Below are 23,068 nucleotides of genomic sequence, written 5' to 3' on the forward strand. Positions count from 1 at the left end.
AATTGGTTTTACTAAGACTAATAATTAGCTGCCAAACTGTTAATGAAATGGATGAAAATTATTTCTAAAATGAGTACGTGGCTGAATGATAATGATGAATAACTTGGTAAAAATGATGTTTCTTGCAACAAAGGACTTTTAGCTAAAGCAGTGTTTAAATGTATTCTAATAAAGAAATGTATAATTAGTTAAAGGTAGCTGATACATTGATGGCAATGAATATGGAAATGGCTACAGTCGCTACAATTCAGGTTCAATGTGTTTATGAGCAGTTAGAGAAAAGTCGATGCAAGCTCAAGTATATTTCTATTACTAAGAAAACCAGTAAATGGTTAAAATGTGTTCCTTAAAGCAAAGAATGGTTAACCAAGAAACACATATACGAATAGCTACAGTAACAGTTTCAGGTTGGCAAACATGCATTCTAAGGGCGTTAGTTAGCTAAAAGTAAAGACTAACTTGCTAACAAAGTTAGCTAAAAAGAAACAAGTATGTGGTTTAAAGGTGTTCCTAAAAAGGGAGCTTCTCAATTAAGAGTGTTAAACCTGTGAACAAATCGTGCGATTATTGATTAGAGGTAAGAACAGTTCTATTGCTTCAGGCCGGTTGTCCGACTGGTTAATGAAAGCGGTTTCATTAAAAACCCCTGTAGTGTCAACAGCGACGCCTGGTGGTGAGATTGTGTTATTAGATCAAAGAGCCTGTGAGGGAGATGGAAATTTGTGTATGCAAAAAGCCAAATTAGTATTCAGTTTGTAACAAACTCCCTCTGTTACTGCAAACTATAGCACTTTATACTGTTTCTCTTCCAACTGAGGTACTGCAAGGAAGCTTTACTTCACCATGATCCTCCTTTATTGTCTCTCGGGAATGTCACATGCACTCAAAATTTATAATAGGTTTATTGATGGCCGTTTCTCTCCCCCCAACCCAGGCAGAGCAGAAGCCCGGGGGCCCACGTCGACACATGTAAAAGAAGAAGACGCCAAGCCTTGATTAACTGTAAATAACTTCCAACGTGTCCTTAAACAGCACCTGGCTCTATTTGCATTTAAATGGGAGGCAACACTTTTACGTTAATGCGTTAACACTCCTTATTACAACACCATTACGCATAGTTTGATTAGTAGCTACATATTTTCTGCTCTGCTCACGGTCCTCTATGCTAACTCTTGAATATATTTCGAGGTAGATAAAATAAAGACTTCTGAGTAAGTCCTGCCAGCTGTTTACGCGCTCTGGTGAAGGCCCTAGGAGAGGCTTACTGGAGGTTTATGTGGGGAAAAGAAGGGAGCCAGACAGGCGACAGCGCTGTCTTGGCCTCAGGGCAGAGGCAGGGAACGAGCAGGCGAGCCAATGAGAAGGAGACATCCACTCCTCTCTGTCCTGCCCGGCTTGGCTCAGTTCGGCGCGCCCTGTAATTAGGAGCTCTAGTTGGGTTGGGCGCCGCCACGGTGGACAGCCTGGCTGCTGCGTCAAGGGAGTTTGGGAACGCAAGCTTCAGACTGTGTGAGGAGTTTCTAAACAGTCCTGCTTCGGAGCTCACAGCAAACCCGATCGGAGACGACAACAGCGAGATAAACGCCTGAAAATGAACGGGCAGTCCTCACCTGTCTTCGAGGAGAAGAAGCCCTCCATCCCCGTGGCCGGTGGCTCCATCTCGGCTTCCAAGGATTCCCCGACCATGCCGGAGTCCTCCTCCACAGATATGGGCTTCTATAGCGGCCAGAGCGCGCTCCACGGCTCGCAGGATTTCTACCCGGCACAGCAGCCGTACTCCGCTCAGCACATGAACCCGTACGCATACCACCACTACAGCCTGAACGGGATGGGTCCCGGCGGTGCCTACCCCGTTGGGAAGGCAGAGTACCCTTACCCCCATGCAGCGTACAGGGAGCACGGAGCATTCAACAGAGAGGTTCAGCCAAGTCTGCAGGACAGCGGTAAGTTCACCCGTAACGTAAAGTTTTAAAAAATATGAGCCCAAATGAGAGAAAAAATAAATAAATATCCAAACGCCTCCTCTGTGATAAGTACTGTTGCGTAAGCTGCTCTCCATCTTTGTCAAAGCCGCACTGACCACCTGAGGCTGATGTATGGCAAGAGCTCATGTCTAGCCACATGAACCCAATAATTGCGCATGAGTTTTACGCACGAGAAAAAAATGAAGTTATTTTTGTTTTTCATTTTTCCACTGCGTCCAACTCTCCACACATCACATTTCGTAGAGATTTGGAAGCTTTCAACGGATTCTCAAATAACTTTCTATTGTTCATCACGAGAAAATGATTAGGCAGGAGCAAAATCCCACAGACAATGGTGCTGGGCACATGGGAGAGGCGCTGGCTATCACTTTGTTTAGAAATAACCTTGTGACAGTCTCTGCGTAAAGAAAGAAAGAAGACTCACAAAGATATTGTGAAAAGTAACTGTTCTTCAACTCTAAAAGTCATTTTTTCTACAGAGTAAAAAACAAAACAACCATGTTCATATGCAGCTGATGGAGTGCTACAGTTGGTGTTACCTTGTTTTAAAAGTCCCAAACGCTTTAAAAAAGGAAAGACAAATCTATAAAAAAAATCTAAGCTTTAACGTCAATAAACATATCAATGAGAAGCTTGTCTGGGACATCATAAACAATTAAGGCATCAGTTTAGTTTCTATGAAGCAGGATGACGTGTTGGGTAAATATTCCTCGAAGAAACCGGGATCATCACCGGTGAGCTTCAGTCACTGCGAACAGAGCCTCGGTGCAAAACGCTCCTGTTTATAATCACTGCTTTGAACCTGATTCAGATCGTATTTTGATAGGGAAATGGCGAGCAGGCCGAAGGCCTTTGGATAGGAGCCACGTTCCAGCTCTAATCAGTGACTTTTCAACCTCACCGGTATCAGCAGCGAACGACTCATTTGTTAACACGCAACCGGTTCACTGTGGGCTCAACGTGCTGATCCCGTGTCGGTATTACAGCACAGCAACGTCAACATTTTCAACAACAACCATAAAGCGGGTTCTCTGTAACTTCCCTTTGAGTGCAAAAAGAAAAAAAACAAAGATTTCTTTTTGGGCTCCTTTTTAGAGCTTGGAAGGTGTGCCGGCGCTAACTACAGGGGAAAAAACAAGCTTGACAGACTGGTGTACTGTTTTTGGCATTCCAGTTGGGAGTTGACTCCTGGAAACGGCCCCGGGGGACTTTGGCCCACAGCCACGTACATCAGGTGTCACGACTTGTCAGTCAGCCTTGGCCTTTGAATCATTCAACGTGCATGGTTCCTTATCACGCAAAGCCTGTCGCCACGCCCAGACAAATAAATAAACAAACAAAGGTGCAAATATGTAAACCCTATCATACGTAACCGAACGATTAATGAATTTGAACATACCCCAGAAATGTAGACCTTTTTTAAAAGTATAAACTGGTTCTTTAAATACATTTTATTCTCCGTTTATAAATCCTTTAAATTCTCTTTATAAAGTACTGAGTCTAGCACAGGACTTTTTAAACGACCACAGTGTGTGGGTTTAATATAGAATATAAAAGTTTAGTATAGAATAACTCCCACTTTGGCTACAAAACCTGCAAGAAAAACACTGGAGTGGAATGTAATGAGTCTCTTTTGGAACTCGTACACGTGAAAAGCAATTTCAAAATGATGTTTGTAAACCTATTATAATTAAAATAGCTTGTAAAAAAACTGCCAATATAGACTGTTTGTAAATAGATGACTTTCAGATTAAGGCGTGTATGCAGTGCTTTACTATTGTTAAAAAGCTGCTTTATTCAATGCATTTGTACAAATCACACACACTGATGATGCAATGGGGATTAATTTAGCATTCATTATTACTACTCACTTGCTGAACACTGTAGACCGGAGGAGCCGAAGATCAATTTGCTGACTTTCTTATTACTAAAGAACTCACACCATGTCCTGGGCCAGAGCCGCCCAATGTGTTCTTCAAATACAAACAACGAGGGGTTGTATATATAAAGAAAGACCCCAAAAAAAGGATACAAGAATAACAACAGGACAAATGAGCGGCGATGTATACAGTCAGGCCTCCAGGCTACATGAAAAGCACCTATAAATCTCTGTCTCCCTCCCCAGCTGTGGGAGACACTCAGACCAAAATTATAAGCTCAGAGTGCTGGCGGAATTTCTTTGAAATTTCGGGGTTTGCAGTGGCTCTGGCTATTTTTGTGCTACAAGTTCTCTGCACCAACTGCCCTGTAGTAAAACAATGCAAGTTTAGTTCATTGTATGAGAAAAGTAGGTGTAAAAATGAAATACGTCAGTTAAAATATTGCAGAATTTTTACTTCTTTTTTTTCCCCTCGCCGCTACTGCAGTGAAAGAAGAACCAGACATGGAAGTTAGGCTGGTCAACGGGAAGCCAAAGAAGGTACGCAAGCCCCGGACCATCTACTCCAGCTACCAGCTGGCAGTTCTGCAGAGGAGATTCCAGACAGCCCAGTATCTGGCCCTGCCAGAGCGGGCCGAGCTGGCCGCACAGCTGGGCCTCACACAGACGCAGGTGAGACTTTATGGGTGATAACTTTGCAGTTCAGGCATGACTTGCAGAATTTAAAAGCATCAGAAGTACCGGCTGAAGTGGAAGCACTGAAAGGATGTGAAGTGTCCTGTGAAATGGATGCGCTGATAGTATTTCACATTCAAATTTGGCTTCCTGAGGTCATTTTATATGTAAGCCAGGAGCTAAAATGAAAAGGCCCTAAAGCAGTGGAACTGTCAGCAGAGACGTGAGAGATGAAAGGAGCTGAATGGACAGCGGAGGTGTAAACGATCAAAGATGCTGGCTTTTTAGCAGCGACGTCAACTGAACTGCAAAGATCCACAGCGTTTAATGTGGAGATGCAGAAGCAGCACAGAAAGCTGAGGTGTTTGAGGTGTACTCTAACGTTTCAGAGGTTTCAAAACTTGAAGATAAAGATGCTACAATATATAAAATTTACAAAAAACAGAACTGGGATTACCCCAAAATAAAATGTGAAATGCATAAAAAATCATGCATTAAAAAACCCAGATGAAAATAGAGGAGAACACATATACACCACACCGAATGTCTGACCTCAACTGCAGCAAGTGCTGCAAGTTGTTGCAGTGTGTCAGTCTGGTTTTTGCTGTCGTAATCTCCGTGCCCTGATGATTTACTACCAGACGAATTATCTGTGCTTGAGTGATAAAAGACAAAACTTGAGGTGTGGGTTGTTTTATCACAGCTGTTGTAAATCATTGCTCTGCGTTATGCTCGGGTAACATTCCCAAGCTTTAAGCAAACACAGACATGAGCGCAGTCCCCTTCAGCTTGAAAAAGCATGAAATATGATTTGAAGCATTCACTGACAAATAAAAGAATAATAGGCTTAATAATCTCTTTAAAGTCCACATAAAACAAGAATTAATATGCCTCATTCTTTTTTAAACGTTATTTATTGTTTAAAAACTAGCTGTATCAAGGTTTATTTGGTAACAGCGGTTTAATGGGTGCATTTGAGAAATGACTTCAAGATGAAATTAAGGCAATGATACAGACATTTAAGTAAGCCAGTGGGTTTTCAAAAAAATTATATAAAGCTCTGTTTCTTTAAAATATCGGCTAATGAAATATGACAGATATTACAATAGACTTGGAATACTTTTTCTTGGCCACATAATGGATATAACTCAGTTTTTGCCTTCTCAGTAGCTAAATGCTACATAGTGTTTACTAGCTAGTTGCTAAACTTGTCTGTAAGTCATTTAATTAAGACAAATTGCATGAAATTAGATTATTAAAGCTTTTTACTGCATGTTTTGGCTAGAAAGCATGAGAGAAAATCACATTTACACATTCTACTTGATTGGCAAAACTGTGCTAAAAAGAAAGAAGAAAATAGGTACATTAAAAACTATGGCGCTAAGCTAACCAGCTTTAGCTATAGCGTTAGCATAGAAAGTTGAGAGTAAAATAAGTTCACCTTCAAACTCTCCCTTTTCTGCTTGTGGATTAGATTAACACTGTAATGCACCCATGTCTCTGACTAATCTTACCAGTCAGTTTTTATTATGTGTAACATAGGCGGCTGGTTTTGACAAATATGAATAGAATTTTCTCATGTGAGTTTTCCACCATGTTGGAAACCGGACATGGAGAAAAAATGTGTATTCCACAACTAGTTGTAGAGTGGTTAATGGAGGCTGGTGGCTGTCGCAAGGTGTATGCACTTAAAACCACCTTGTGATTGCTTTGGTCATGAGCAGATTGCCACAGTCATCTGTAGTTCTTGTGGAAGATGCTAACTTAGTTGTCTGCAAACCAGTGTTGCCAACTCCTCAGTAAGGAAAATCGCTATTGGTTGTCCTAAAAGTCGCTAGAAGTCGCTAAATGACGTCATCACCTAATTTGCATAATTGGTCATGCTAATATAATTGTAACCTATGTTGTTGGAGAGAGAAATAACATCGTGGAAGAGACATAAAGTGAGTAAAAAACGTCCTAAATACATTTAGAGTTTATTTAGAACTACAAATTAAATTTCTTTCAGCAATTATTATTTTTTTTTAATGTCACAATTCCAACCCTGCTCCTTCACCCGGGCTTGGACCGCAAAAGTGATCGAAATAGGCACTCTGGTGGCGTTACTTTTGTGTGTGTGTGTTTATAAGTAGTTTTAAACCTTGTGATCCACAAAACAGCATAAGAGTAAAAGAATAAAGAAGAACTGACTGCGTTACAGCACCTGCTGCTTGTTGAGAGTAAAAGCGTCACGCTTTCACGTCTTTTTAGCGACTTTTTTTCTTAAAAAAGTCGCTAGAAATCTGAAAACTCGCTAAATATAGCGACAAAGTTGCTAAGTTGGCAACACTGCTGCAAACACTCACTGCATGTCAGGTGGAAATAAAAGTTTCACCTTCAGAATAAAAGTTGAACCCTCCCGCTACAGCAAACGTGTTTAAAAAGCCACAAAAACGGCTACTGAGGCAACTTCAATTGCTCTGTTTCTGTCGTAGTTATTTTGATGCCTTTTTAAAAAGCATAAAATAGATGATTCTGAATGTGAAGGTAAAAAGAAATCCAAATCAAGGCACCACCTTTATGGTATCAATCCTAGTGAAATTCCAAACAAGAAGCCAAATAAGGATATTTTACTATTTCAGACTTTATAGTTACAAACTATGTAGTTACAATATGTCACACACAAGTGGCCAAAAACCAAATCATAATATTTAAGTTGCTTCAAAATTTTATGTTTTTCCTTTCAGGTCAAAATCTGGTTCCAGAACCGTCGCTCAAAGTTTAAGAAGCTCTACAAGAACGGGGAGTTTCCGCTCGGTGATATTCCTCTTGAACACAGTCCGGATGCCAGCGATTCCATGGCCTGCAACTCTCCTCCATCCCCAGCTGTGTGGGAAAACAACAACAGCAGCAACGGTAACAATAACAGCAGCAACCACAGCAGCGGGAGCGGCAACAACCCAAACGTCAGCAACGGTAGCATCAAAAATAGTGCAATGCTGGATCCTACCAGTAGGGGGCAGGTTCCCTATCAGCCTCCGGTGGATTCTTCACCCGCCTATATGGGGGAGTACACACACCAGAACTGGTACCAACAGCAGGGTGCACACTTAGGTCTCGCACAGTCAGGCCAAGTGCACCACGCGCCACCAACTGCTCCGTCGGCCACACAGAGTATGGGAGCCGTCTACTGATGTAGAAAAATGGACAACATTTCGACTGGAGTCCCGGGCTTCACCTGGGGCTTTTTTTTTGGATGATTCTGAGCTGTGCTGTGTGCAGAAACACCTGACAGTGATCATCAAATACAAGTCATAACTGCAAAAACCCAAAACACATGTTGTCACACAGGCTGCAAATGTGGATTGAAAACAAGTGTCGGCCTCATTTACCCTCCACCACTCACAAGGTGAACTCACAACACTGTGGGAGACCGGGGTGATTAGAGTGGGTTTTTTAGTGCAGAGATATTTGATATCACTGATAACAGTTCATGTTTTGTTTATAAATATTTGAATTATGAATATATTTATGCAGAAAAATATAGAAATGCTCAGTATTTCCCTCACACGTTTCTTCTTTCTGTAAGGGACCAGAGTTAGACAGACTTAAACTGCACTCCTCCACTAAAACTGGTAATACTACTGAAAGTCGCCCATCAAAAGAAAGCCTTCCACGCTATTTCAGCGCAGGGCTTGGAATTTATATAAATAAGAATATGACAGCTTGATGACCATAACACCCATAACATATTAACACAAGAGCCTAACCAGAGGAGAAAAATTACCAGCATGTAATTTCACATTTGCTGGAATGAAACTTGTTTTCCTCTGTGGAACAACAAAGCGGACTTAGCAACACAAGCAAACAGGTGGTTTTGGTTTGTGTGGAAGTGAAGAGAAAAGCTTGTGCTCTCAGTTTAGAGGTTTGGCTTAGACTAAAAGTGATTCCCCCCCTTCAGATAGAGCCACACTTCTTGTTCCAGTATTTACACTAAGGGTTAGGCAGGTTAACCAGCTGCTGGTTGTAGCTACAAAGTTAGCATTTGAACATGAGTATAAGCAGTGTAATAAACTCATCTCTGGGGCTAGTGGCTAAAAGCCAGAATAGCTGCTTCTAGCCAATTACGCCAGAACCTTTATGCCTTTTGTCCTTTGATAGTTGCGCTATCATATAGCCACTGTAAGACATTATATAGTTGGTTAGAAACAAAGCTAAACTAGCTGAAAAATGTTTTAAAAACACTTAAAGATGCTCTTTTAAAAAGCATCTCGTATTCAGTTCGCCCCATAATTTCAGTGCATGGCATGATGCACTCTGCCATATTGGATGTGAAATCTATATAATCCCCATCTGGCAGTCAACAGGTGAAATTGGTCACAAATGGGGCGCTGCATCAAAAACCACTTGTAATTGCTCCGATCACTAGCAGAGTGCCGCAACTGCCTGTAGTTTGCATAGGAGACATGGACTTCTTTGCAAATCATCCATGGGATAAAAGATGGTGTAGCTACTGTGATGCTACCTGTTGGTTTCTGAACTGCCTCGCTAGGCTTCAGCCTTGAGGTGAATGTTTCTGCCATTGCCGTCTTGGCGGCAAGAAACTGAATGTGAGAAGAAGGGGTTAGCGAGGGGAAAATACCAGGGTTAATCCTCAGTTTTGAAACATGGTATGATGAAACAGGATTTTGTTTTTTCCAAAATAGCTCTTAACTCAGGATGACCCAAACTAAGTGACTCAGACAATGAACTCAGCAGGAAATTGTTTACAGAGGCTAAGTTAGAAAACGTTTTTGGAACAACAGCTATCACCATCTAGTGGCCTAGATAGGATTAAGGTACATCTGCACTGGCTTTATTTTTCTGACCCGCAAGCTATGTCAACTTTCTTTTGCTATTTGTGCACATACTTGATAACTACTTTCCAAGTCAACTACTTGACAAGTAGTTATCAAACCTTAAAAAAGGGTGATACAATCCACAAATGGAAAATATTTAGCTTCACAGTAAAGGCTATGTCAGTACTGCAGCCATCACATTTGAAAAGGCAGTTTTTACTATGAAGGCAAATGTTCTCTACTTTGGTGGTTTGCGTCACCCCTTTTCAGTTTTCCTTACTGCTAAACTAGTAGTTAGTGAGTGTTTGCTGAGAAGTCGTCCAAACAAACTATGGGCGAACATGCTAATCTGCTAGCAATCAATGCAATTACAAGGAGGCGTTTTGTGCTGCACCATATACTTCTTTGCGATCAATTTCACCTTAGGCGTGCCAGCAACCATTTGCCAGCTGGTGGAGGGTGGTTACCAGGGGGTCAGTAACCAGTCTCTTGGGGTCTGGGGCCTTAAGCTTTATTTAGATTTTTGCATTCATTCTATAGAAAGTCTGTGATCTAGCCTACGCATTTATAACTGTGTGTAGTGAGCCTTTGTTGCTCTGCAGTACCACTGCCAAAACATTATTTGGAAGTAGAGTTTCTCTCCTCAAGTTGATCCATTTTATTTCAGTCAATTTAAAAAATTACGACAGAAGAGAAAGTAGCTGGAAGCACAGAGGAGGAATCGGTGATACTGCTCTTAAGTGTCAGTGCAGGTGGTGCTGATCCGAAACATAGTTGTATTTATAAGGAAGTACACATCAGATTATGGCGTAAGCTGCGGTGTGGGGTTTCAAAAAGTTTATAAGAACATATAAGTAGAACTAATCTAAGTTAAGCTAGGCTAAGCTAACTAGCTGCTAACTGTTTCTACACAGTGAACACATATACTTGAGCGGAGTTCGACTCCTCTGCTAGAATCCTCCACTCCTGGTCACAGAATATGCGTTGCATATCCAAAGACAGACATATTATTCAGTTAATCTGTTTTTAATAATAAATGCCTCCAACAGGGATTTGGTGCACAGCTACAAAAAGTTGAAGGGCAGCTGAGCCTGAGCCAAGCTGTAAAAATGCTAATGCTTAAAATGCAACCTAAAAGTGCCATAATTCATCACATTGTAGTGTAAATTCCCACATCTTTTAAACATCATGCCCAGACTTTCTTTGAATCTTCAACCGAGATAACCCTGATTATATCACTTTAGTTGTTTCCTCACACTTTTAAAGCCTTTCGGTCTTTTTGCTAGCTCAGTAGTACTTTTTTTTATTTTAAAAAACAAAGCAAAACAAAAACCCCTGTCCTTTCACTTCCTAGCAAGTTGGTGCTAAAACATTTTAAAAACAAGTTGTTTATAATCTTTCAACAAGTGTGCTGTGCTCAGGTTTTTTATTTATAGTGTCAAGTATAGATATGAAGTAGCACAACAGTTTGTGCCTTTGGAGCTTTTTTTTCTGTAAAGTTGAAAAAGCAAAGCAAAAATAAAATGTACTATTTTGTGTATTTCAATCAGCTGCTGGTGTTTTCATTTCTACCCGTGTTTACGCGTGAATACACCAAACACACAAAGGCGTTGTGCTGACGGTGCGCTCTTGGTGTGCCTCTCGGAGTGAGTCAGACAGCAGATACAGGTTGCGCCCATCTATATATTTTACACACACAAACATGCAGGGTGCGTGTAAAGGAGGCTGTGGGAGGTGACAGCGCAGCAGACACTCTGGAGTCTCTGGATGCTAATAACACACCGCTGACACTGAGAGAGACGGGTGTACGCCGCTTTCATGCGGCACACACTTGAAAAGGGGAGGAGAAATGTTTGTGTAGCAGTGTTAGTGTGTGTGTGTGTCTGTTACAAACAAGCTACAGTTAACCAACCAAACCCATGGCTTCGCCAACAAAAAGAGGGTGTGACAAGGAAGAAGAACATAGACTTGCATGCTTTCAAACAATGTTACTAGGTAGAGTGAAAATATTACATTGTGTCCTTGTCTGAAACCATGACATTAAAAGGAATGCTCTGCATTGTTAGATGAGATAATTGCATGTACCACAAATCTTGGCATACGTTGACTTAAAGTAAGTTATGCAGAGCAATTTAACCTCCCACGAAATAAAGCAATCTTCCTCCATCGTTCAACACCGTTAATTAAAATGCATTTCTTGATTTTATGATGCCTGTCTTGCCTTCTGTTGTGCTCAGCATTGGTATCTTCATATTTCTGCACTCCTTCCTGGTTACCGAATGCTTAGATTTTATTACTTCTAAAGTCACATTGAGGAAAATATTAGAACTATAGTCTAAAATAGCTCAGTACACATAAAGCCTCAACATATACATCAGGAGCAACTGTGACTACATATTTTCCTCTGGGATTAATAAAGTATTCTGACTCTGGTTTATCACTAGCACAAAGTGCATTCATCTGCATACAGGCCAATCTAACCAAATACAAAAAGTGCTAACTGAAGAAACACACTTAATATATCTGTGGTCTTACAGTTTTGTGTGTGTGTGTATGTGCTTTTAAGTATGGAAGCCCGTTTCTGCCACACAAAAAAACAGTATCCATAACTCGAAATTTCGAGTTAGCTCTGCCAATCAGTAATCTACGTAAATGACGTCATTTTCTTGTTACCCGGATGGCACAGAGGAATTCACACTCAAAACCAGATCGCAACAAATTGGTGCTATCGAGAGTACGTGGCTGATAGTAACACCATGTGATTCAGCTAATAACACAAGGATTTCATCATTTGTGAAGCCACACTGAAAATACTCAGCAATTTGTGCATCACTGGCTGTGATACTGGTAGCTTAGCTGTAGTATTTGTAGCTGAGGGCTTCAGCTTCCGGGTAACAAAGAAATGATCTCATTCACTTAGATTACTGATTGGCAGCGCTAACTCGAAATTTCAAGTTACTTTTCTTGAAATTTCGAGTTATGGACACTTTTTTTTTGTGTGTGGCAGAAACGCTCTTCCATAATTATGCCATGTTTAACACATCCCAACAAATATGTTGTACGTCCCTGCTATGTGGACGCTAATCCTGGATACTAAGTCACAGGCTCATGTTAGCAGTTTCTGGTTATTCTCAACGCTCAACAACCGCTAATCTGCCCTTCTGTACTTGCTGTTTGTTCTCTAATGTGAACCATTCAAATTCTCATGCATTTTATCACATCTTCATGTAAACATATAACAAATGACACCTGAATTGCTGTAAAGTAACAATGAAAGCTCAAAAACTTGGATCAGGCATTCCTTTGGCCAATAACGTTTGTTTTCAAGATTTTATTGAAGAAATCTCATACCTTGCTAAGGCAGAGGAAAATGTGAGAACTATACTTAGATGTCTACATTTGCTTGACATGTTCCCCTGAATCCATAAGTGTGCAGGGTGTGGACCCTAAACCATAGATCCACTAAAACACCTTCCATGTTTCCTGAGGTTCTTACCTTCCTGTGCTGAGCCCTCAGCTTCCAGGTGTCAGGTAGGAATGTACCTGAACATCACAGGGAGACAGACAGTAAAGGCAAACAGAGACTTGTATAAACCTGTGACTGGTACTCCATTGTGGGTTTTTGCCTGACAGATTATAGTTTTAACAAATAATCTTCAGCTTATATTCATGCAACCAAAGACAACCATGCCAAGTTACAACTCTTTTATGTCATGACTGAATCCTCTGAGTTTTACAAGCACGTTCACTCACTTGGCGAAAATGAAGATCTTGTTATATCAATGTGAAAAAGTTGCACAGTGTGTTTGGAGGGTTAGCCGAGGTGGCAGTTAGAAAATTCTTGAACATTTGCAGGTGGGCTGAAAAGGTGAGAAGAGGTGATGACATAAGCCAGTGCAAGCCAAGTTGAAAAAATCAACGGCGGAAGAAAGGTTTATGACAGCTTCTTGACAGACTGGAAGCTGACATTACTTTTCTTTCCCTGCCTCGAGGTATAATTTGTGCGCCGACCTTGGACGAATATGTGGTTTTGAAATCTGATACTAAAACCACCACCTTTATTCTGTCTGTGTCAATTTTGAGATATTGCCTTTTATGTTATGACAATAATCAAACACACAACAAACCAAATAATAACAGATAATGCAGAGAATTTCTGATATTGATATTGCTTGATATTGTAAGGCAAAGACCCTACAATAGTGCAAACAAACAGAACTGCAGCACACAGCAAGAAGGCCCTCTGTTTGAAAATGCCAGCCAGCTGGAGTATACATGTTCTTTGTGCCAACCTGGGTTCCAACAGGTTTTTCCCGCCACATTGCAAAGACATTATTAGTGTTGTTAATGATTAATAATTAAATGCAACTGTCAGAGTGTGGTTGCCTCTTTGTGCTAGCATTCTGATGCACTTGTGTGAAATTCCTTGAAATAGGATAGGCTGGCTTCCTCATGCGCCCACACAACTATAAGTTTTGGAATTTCGATATGGGCCAATGTATTTGGAAGAAAAAAACAAGTTCTATAAAAATAGGAAACCAATATGGTTTCCTATTTTTCTTGACCAAAGAATACTGGATTTAGGCAAAAATAAAATGTGTACACTGTATGAGGGTTTGCCATTGCTTTATCCAAGCCAGCCTTGTTCCAGTGTTTGTCACGCAAACAAAAGCATATTTGTATTTGGTGTTGATGTACCATTGCTTCTTGGCAGCAAAGCTTATACCGTTGGAAAACCTGTTAATTAACGCTTACTTGCAACCACATTTGTACCAAAAATGTGTTTGTGGGTTGAGCAGCAGAATTGATTAAATGGGTTGTGGGTTACCAGACAGGTTATTCTGCTACTGACTTGTTTGTTTTTTGCTTACTGGATTAGATCATTTAAGTCTGATGAAACAAGACATACTGAGAGTTTAACAATTAAAAAACAGGGAGCTCAGCATGTGGCAGAATCATACACAACAGCCTGATACCGCCTCATCATGCTGGTCACCAGCTTGGTCACATTTTAAAATATGGGATGTTATCTGACAACAATGTGCGACCAAGCTGGTGACCACCAAGAGGAGGTGGTTGTGTTAGTAACTCTGGCATGAACAGCTGTTCAGGTTGAGGGAGCAAGCATTATTATCTTGGAGATCAGAGTTTGGTTGCAGGCTGTGTTAATATGTTCATTGCCACTGGTTGCAGAATTTCATCTTAATATCTCTATGCATTGATAATAACATTAATAAGACGTCTGTCTTTCTAATGAAGGAGATGCTCTGCCACACCATCATGTAGCCTCCACCAAAAGCTGTTACCCTATTGGTGCTCCAATCTCATAGTGTTCTCCACATCTTCTGCACTGAGAACTGCCTTAGGTTGAATCTGACCTCATCACTGAACATGAAGTTCTTCCACATGTTTAGGTTCCAGTGCACATGTTGCCAACACTAGCACAAATTGGCCTAATGGTGAAGGGCAGTCATGACAGGCCTGCTGGCAGCCCCATGAGACCAGGGATTTGCTGTGTGCATCCTGTTCAAGATTGTCTGGATAAAGGCCACATAGTCCTGTAAACCTTGACTCCAAATCTGTAGAAGACTGCCTACAATCCCTAAATGCTGACAGGGAGAGGAAACGGTCTTCTTGTGGTGTCATCACCTGGGAATCTTAACTTTGGAGCCTGTCTTTGAAATCTGATTATATTAAACTTGGCCTTCAATTTGGTGATGGTACTAGGGCTCACTCTAAAGAATGCTGTTATTGGTTTTGTGGAACAGCAGCTTCAAGTCAACCTGTGGGATGTCTCCTACTCCCTATGGTGCGCTTTGAGCAGACACAAGTTCAAAACAAGAGTCAGAATAAGCTGTTTGGTCCAAGTTTTTCTTTGGCACAGCCCACACACTCAACTCTGCTACTTAACCCACAAATGCATTTTCCTTGTAAATGTGGCACCATTTAAGGGGAAATAAATAGGCATTCCAATAGTATAAGAATTATTGCTATGAAGCATTGTTACAACAAAGATATATCAACCAAACAGAATGTCCTTCGTTTTTGTGCTGTGTTATTTTTGGGATTTTTTTGTATAACTTCAGAGCTATGCACTTCACCAGTGACATCGGGAAAAAAAAGGATTCTTAGCTCCAAGTAATGCATATCTGTTGCTTATATCTCATAAATGTCATTATTATTTTCATTTATTATGTTTCTGTAATGAATATGCACTTAGAATTCAAAGAATAGAAATGGCTAGTGCAGGGTTTTACATTGGTTTATTGTGCATTCACCTATTTGTAATTGCTCCAAAAGTGAAAAGGTAATTATCATAAACAAACCCCTATGCACCAAACATTTTAGTGGTAACTGTTACTTCACGGATGTTCAATGTGATAGAAAGAAGAGAATTTTTGACTCTATTGTGCTTGGGAGTTCCTGCCACTGTCTAAGCTAGTTTTGCTATTGTCTGACCATATTGTTGTAGCTATTCAGTAGTGTTTGCATTTCAATTAGCCATTGAAAGGTTTACAGTGCTTAGAACTTAATTTCATCAGTGTGAAAAGTCAGTTAATATGTCAGCTAAAATATATAAGTTAAAAAGATTTATTTAGTTCATGTTACAGTACTTTGAATCAGAAGAGAAGTCTAACAGTTTAAACACTGTGGTCCTGAGACCAAGTGTATTCATGAATAGAAAGGCCTCGGTCATACTCTACTGCAGACATAGAAATGAACCCAACCCGAAAACTGAGCAGTCATTCCTGTCAAACTTCTTCAAACTCTGCATGCTTGGTTCTTTGTCAGGTAAATTCTCTGCAGACAAGCCAACACAGTCACAAAAAACAGGCAGGCATGTGGATGTCCACATCACGCTCGCTAGCAAGTGATGAAAGTAATGTCACTCAGATCCAAGTTGACCCCAGCGGACGCAGAAAGTATCATCCCAAATAGAATGTAGATTTGGTAGCACTGACTGTAACTGAAAGTGAGCACAGATGAGTGAAGTCGGGAGCTGTGTCTTCTCTTTATTTTTTTCCCCACTATTTTCTTGTTTCTATTATGTCACTGTTTAAGGGCACAGCACATTAAACAATTACATTTCCCATCTTTCCCCAAACTTCCAACCTATCTACATAATGTATCCTGCACTGTAAATGCATTGTTCTTATGTAACTGATTTTAGTCTCTGTAACTCTGTTATTTTATCTGTACTTTTTGCCACATCCTGAGCAGTATAGTAAGTAAAGTTCTGTGGGACTGTGAATGGTTACCGTCAGACCTTGATTTAGCAGAATTTGTGGTCATTATTTCATTATTTCAGTAATTTTATATTTAGAAATGTAATCCACTAAAAAAATATTTTTTTTAGTTGACACTACATTTTTGATACAGGAAATGTAGGAGATGATTTAAACCCCTGGATGACGCGACTGTCTGATATCAGTCGATATGATTGTGCATCAGTGTCAGGCTTATGCATAGTGCATTACAGAAACCTTGAGATGTGCATACACTCACATGAAGCCACATTCCCATACACTTGGGCAAAAACAGCCAAAGTTCTGCAGTATCTCAGTTGCACTTAAAATCTAAGCATACATGTGTTTCTGCACTGCATGGGTCAACTTTAACAAGCAAATAAAAAGTGACCCCTGCTGCTTATGACTTGTTTTAATTAATGTGTTTTTTTCTCATCTCGCTCCCTCAATATGTCTCCTTCATGAATCCCCCTCTTTATTTGCTTTCTACTCTCTAAGGGGTCACATGCTGTCATCTGCCCAGTAGCAAGTTGTGAAGGGCTTAGTTTTATAGGTTTTACTTTTTCGTCCTCACGCAAGAAGGAAAATTTCCTTCCTTTATTTCCTATTCATCCTGCACGTGCCTGATGTCTTCTTATACCATAATGTACTGTGGAATACCATGTTGTGAATGTATATGAACATTTGGATGGGAAATTTCTTAAATATAAATAAAAGTTGACGATAAAAACACTTGATTGTTCACTTTGTTACAATATTTTGTAGCCACACAAATGGCTGGTGCTAGTCATTAGCTAGATGAGTCACATATCCATTAGTAGATTTCTCAAGTTCCAACATTTAAGCTTGTGAGAGGACAAGCATACTGAGAATTTATGTACTGATTGTTTTCTGTTCACTCACTCTAAGGTTGTGCTTTACAAGTATTTGCATTCTATATTTGTATGGTTAGGTTGCATCAAAGTCCACAATATACATGGAAAAATTAACTCTCTTAAGTATATTAGTAATCTGCCAGTTAGCTTTAATTATTCATGCCAGAATTATAAAAGAGGACAGAAAATAATTATTCTAAATAACATCAAAAATATCAGAGGCTCCTCACGTTTCCCCCCAAAACATACTTTCTGCTTGGCTTCTAAACAGAGTGTAAAGATACAGAAGGGGATTAGGGCCACTGGGGGGAAAAAAAACACATTAATGCAGGAGGTGTCCTTTGGTGTTTTTTTTTTTTTTTAAATCAAGAATTCCAAGATAAAAGAAAAAGCTTTTTTCTTTTTCCAGTGCCCCTAATCCCCTTCTGTATAAATGTCTTTACACACCAGACACCTGAAATCTGTGCAACTATTTTCTGCATTAAATTTTTTTTCAGACTCATTTGTTCTTACTGTTTCATTTCACTGGATGATTTTGCAGCATATTTTTTTTTTAACCAAGTTCAATTTTCCATTTTTTGAGGTTCCAAATGAACTGATTTGACCAGTCAGACAACTGCAGTTGGCAACAAGTGCATTTGTAGCTCAACACATCCTCCAGTACTGAATATACAATGAAATGGAAATAATAAGATACACAGACACACAGCTAGATGCTGCTTTGGGTCTGCCTCCTCAGGTGTGGTCCAGACTCTGCCAACAAAAGCTCAAACTGCCTCACTGACATCCTGAAATATGTATGAAATCGATCCTGATACAACTTCAACTTCTGGATCAAACCATGAACTTCTCCCTGCGTGTTCAGTTTAATGCCAGTTTGCATGTATTTATTGTGGATATTTTTCAGTTTTCTAAATGAGCAAGGAGGAAACAAAGAATGTCTGTAGGTGTTCCTCCTCCCTTTCCCCCCTGAAGAGTGTATTGAGTTTATGTTGGTCTGGACCTGTGTGAGATTAAAGGATTGTTACCATCCTCAGCCCTCCTTTCCTTATAAATGTGACATACCACATTGTAGCTGAAAGTGTATCAACAAAAGCACTCAGTCATTTTACAGAAGGTTCGAATCCTCTTGTGTACTGACTGTATTCAAAAACAATGTGAACATGCTTTTTAAACATAATCCTCATAGTTTTGTCTGTTATTAAGGGAATAAGAAAAGGACTTTAGGAAATATCAGAAATGCTCCTGTACTGTGTTTTATCAACAGCAGCTGGCAGGCTAAGCCTGGAGGCTTGGAGAATAAAAGGCAAAGTCAGCACACAGGATCTGTACCTACATGTCATGAGCAGACAGCAGTTGTTAGTGGTATTGAAGAGTTAGGAAAACAGCAGCATCTCACTGGTCCCAAGTGATATTTGCAGGTATGTGGAAGCAAGGCTTCACATGTAGTGCAGGGAACAGACTAGAATGACCAAAGTGAAACTAAGGTTCAGTTTAATTAAAATAATTTAAAGAGTGTATATAAAGATCAATCTTAGTCCTTAAAGTCATCATCATCCCCTCAAAAGTATTTTCTTAATCAACAACCATCATATCTGCATATCTAAATGGCTAAATAGGTCTCCCTCCAGTGACTTCCAAAACACTAAATGATTGTTTGTAGAAATGACACAACCCAACAAAGTTCAAGAACATCTATCTGGCCACAAATGGTAAAGATCTTTTCTGAAAACAGCAACATGACTATGAAGTGATGTATATTGAAAGTGACATGTGAAACAAACCCAATGAGTTATGAAATGAACACAGTATAATAGGAAAACTCAAAGAATTCAGAATCATAATATATGTATTATGCTAACTGTCCATTGTTGCAGTCCTAGCAATGAGACGAGCATGGCTATGCTCAGAACTCCTAATGATTGCACTTGTTCTTAAAATGGCAAGGAAAGACATCCATCAAACAATCAGGTATCTTTCATCATGCTAGCATAATGTTTGTTTTGGAACAAATTTTCAACGTGACTTATAAATACACGTTTATTCAGTCAAAATGTTTTTTGTGTTCGTGCTTTTCAAAATCGCCTTTTTGTTAAAAGGTTTTGGGGAAAACTGTGTTGGAAACACATAACAAACAAAAGACTTTTACCCAGGAAACTGGGATTTGTACTTTATACTTGTGACCATTATTTTAGAGTTAGCTGATTTATTAGGAGATGTGATCAAAAAGTAGTGAGAGGAGCTCAATCTTGATATAAATCTGGCCAGTCTCATGTTCAAGTTGATCTTCTCAGGTATGTCCACACAGCTTCCACATAGCTGTTTGTTTTTTAGATCACTTGTTGGTAGTCCCCTTTAAACAGTTTCAAACACACCCAATTTCATGAGGAGAATTATTTAGTATAAGAGCTATGTCAGCTGTGACTAAGCAGTTTTTTGACATTTTTAATTAAAAAGTGCAGAGTTTCATAGTTTTAAGGCAGCACAACAGTTGAGCAGCTAGACCAGAAGAATGCTTCTCTTCTTCTTTTTCGCCAGCATTCATGTGGTTGTGCACCGTGAGATCATTCCCCAGGGTTACTGTTAATGGAGAGCTCTATTGGGAGGCTATCGACATTCAGAGGAAACAATGAAAACCGAGTTGAGGGACCATAGCTTTGCCATACTGCACTGGTGCAGGGGGACACAACAGAACTTCGAAGTCCAAAAAGAACAGCTGCACTGAAAAGAGATTAAAGGCATACAAGGCGAAGATGATGGCCAAATCTAAATCAGGTAAGGCATTTGATAAATACAGAGCTTTTCTAATTTACAATTGAAAACACAGACTTGTCTTACAGACTTGTCTTAGTTACCATGGTGACGATAAACTAATAAATGACCTGTTGCCTGAGGATGAGTGGGTTTTATCGACATCTGGTCTTTTTAAGCCCCTAAAGCAATCAACTGAAACAGACTCTTTTTGAAAAATGTGAGTAGTTGTTTATGTGTGTCACGTAGAATGATACTTTTCTTTGTTCCCTGATTGCTAAGAACTGAGAGGCCAATTTAATCAAAACAAAAATTTCAAAAATTACATTTTGATTGCCAGAGGTTAGAGTTAGTGTTGATGAATTGGTCCTCGAAGAGTTAAAGGTCTCTGCCCCCGCTCTGCTCTATCTGCTATTGTGTATGTGTGGCCCTTTGGTTCTCTCTCAGTTTTTCTTGCTTCCTTCATTTGCCAACACTTCAGCAGACACCGTTATGTTGCCATGGTTCCTCAGCCTCCAGGAGGCTTCCATCAGTTCATTAGGACAATCCGACATGTCTGAAGTATTCCATAAAACTCTATGGTGTGAACTCTGCCAGGGGCAACAGGATGCTGCTCTTGGTAGCAGATTAAATACATTGAGGTCTCCTAAAAATTTCCAGTGTGGGGGCTTTCTTTTGTTCCAATGGCTGTTTGATGGTTGGGAGAAAACTACACAACAAAAGACGTGTAACTTCCACTCCTCTTCCACACGAACCGAGATCTTTTAATGTAAATAAGTCCATTAGACTTCTGGCATGAACAATGAATAATGCTCAGGTACTCTAATATGTGTTTACTGTTAAAAAGACAGTAGTCAACTGTCTCCATTTAAGAGGAAGAGGAAGAAAATTGTCCAGTGGTGTAAAATAATTTACTGTTGCAGTTAAATCTCTTCCTGAAAATCAAGCCACTTCATGCCCAGGTGCAAATAACTCCTTTCTCTGATTCTTCATTTAATGGCACAAAGGGTGCAGTGTCATTAATAACAGATTATATTTTCCTGTCCCAACCCAAAATTACACATTTAGAAGCACTATACGAATACATATAGGGAATGATTTCAAGTTTGTTATTATCAACCTTAACTATTTATATGATGTGATAGAAACAGATGGTTTACAGTGGACGACTCAGTTTAATTCGTTTTAATGATTTGAAAGTATTTCTATTGCCTCATTTCACAACAATGGCACTTCACTGTGTTTTCTATTGTAAAGCAAAGACCCTGTGATATTCTAAGATCTGATGACAGTCTGTGAGGAACAGTAGAAAGGAAGAGCACAGCTCAACTGTAACATAAGAGATATTTAGTAGTAGGCAGTTTGAAGGAAAGAGGACAGGATAAAAAAAGAGCAGTGGCCTCCTATTATGTCACCTTGGCACAACTTTAAATTTCACAGCTAATGTGTCATTTGAACAGAATCTTTGGTTTATATGAAAAAATTAGTAATTTCTTCTTCACACTATTTGTAAAAACACGTTTAAAACACAGGTCAATCTGAAGAATAATCTTCCTCTGAAGCCGCTGGTCTCACAGTGAGAGACCACAGCATTCAGCTTAACTGGGCTTTCACTACATAAATGTTAGTTTTAGAAGCAAAGTATTGTTGTTGTGTGTCATTAATAAATGCCTCACATATTAATAATGTGTGGAAAAACAGAAATAATGTCATATTGTTAAAAATCTAGAGAGAAGAATAATGAAGTTCTTGAAATGATTTTACATTCACAAACATTTTTAATTTTTTTTACCCTGTCATTATGGGATAATGTGATTATAATTTTGAGTCAAAAAATGAATGTAATGCATTTAAGAGTAAAGCTGTAACATGACAAAACGTGGAACAAGTGAAGCGCTGTCAATACTTTGTGGATATACTGTAGTTGCCTCTTCCTGACATGTCTTCCTGTTAAAAGGGAGTTCTTCTTTCCCACCATCACCAAGTGCTCACAGAGGACTGTGAGCTCATTGGAGTTCTCCTAATTTAATAATGTTGGGTCTTTACTATATGAAGACCCTTGAGAGGATTGTTGTTGTGAACAGGCATTTCATACAGTAAATAAACTTGCATTGGACTGAATTTGGCCAATTGAATTACTATGTTACAACAATGAAATATACTACCTCATAATGCCTCTTCCTGTCTTCTTGATTTTTTGCATATTGTTTGCAAAAACAGTTTTAGTATTTGGTAAAAATAACTTGAGTAAATACAAAAATGCAGTTCTTAAGTGATAATTTAATTTATGAAAGGATAAAACCCTACCTGGCCTTACTGTATGTGAAAAAAATGTAATTGCCCCCTAAACGTAATAACTGCTTGTAACACCCTTGGCGGCAAAAACTGCAATCAAGTGCTTGCGATAACTGGCAAGGAGTCACATCTCTGTGGAGGAATTTTGGTCCTCTCTTTTTTAATTCAACCACACTGTTCATCACAAACAGCCAGTTTAAGGTTATAACATCAAAGCATCTGAATCTAATTAAAGTCCCGACTTTGACTAGGCAACCAATCAGAGTTGGACTTACTGGTGTGTTTCAGATCAACATCCTGCTGCATAACCTGCGTGCACTTGAGTTTCAGGGCACAAAATGATGGTCGGACATTTTTCTTCAGGGTTTTCTGCTACAGAGCAGAATTCATAGTTCCATTAGTTACGGAAAGTCATCCAGGCACTAAAGCAGTGAAGCAGCCTCAAAGTCTTGGGAATCATCAAGACTTTGGCCAGCAGTGTTTTTTCCTTGGATCTTTCCCATGGCTGCCATTTTTGCCCAGTCTCCTTCTTATTGCAGAGTCA

The 23,068-nt window shown here is 39.6% G+C and overlaps 1 protein-coding gene across 1 annotated transcript; it reads left to right on the top strand.

Moving 5' to 3' along the window:
* Positions 1–1,319: 1,319 nt before the first annotated feature.
* Positions 1,320–10,902, top strand: LOC116319538 (homeobox protein Dlx3b-like). Its single transcript, XM_031738911.2, has 3 exons — positions 1,320–1,943; positions 4,352–4,536; positions 7,266–10,902. Exons 1-3 carry the CDS (start codon positions 1,592–1,594, stop codon positions 7,710–7,712), a joined length of 984 nt encoding a protein of 327 aa, XP_031594771.2. The 5' UTR covers positions 1,320–1,591; the 3' UTR covers positions 7,713–10,902.
* Positions 10,903–23,068: the final 12,166 nt, after the last annotated feature.

The sequence above is a fragment of the Oreochromis aureus genome, linkage group 4 (genome assembly GCF_013358895.1).
Source record: "Oreochromis aureus strain Israel breed Guangdong linkage group 4, ZZ_aureus, whole genome shotgun sequence".
In the NCBI taxonomy this organism is placed as follows: domain Eukaryota; kingdom Metazoa; phylum Chordata; class Actinopteri; order Cichliformes; family Cichlidae; genus Oreochromis; species Oreochromis aureus.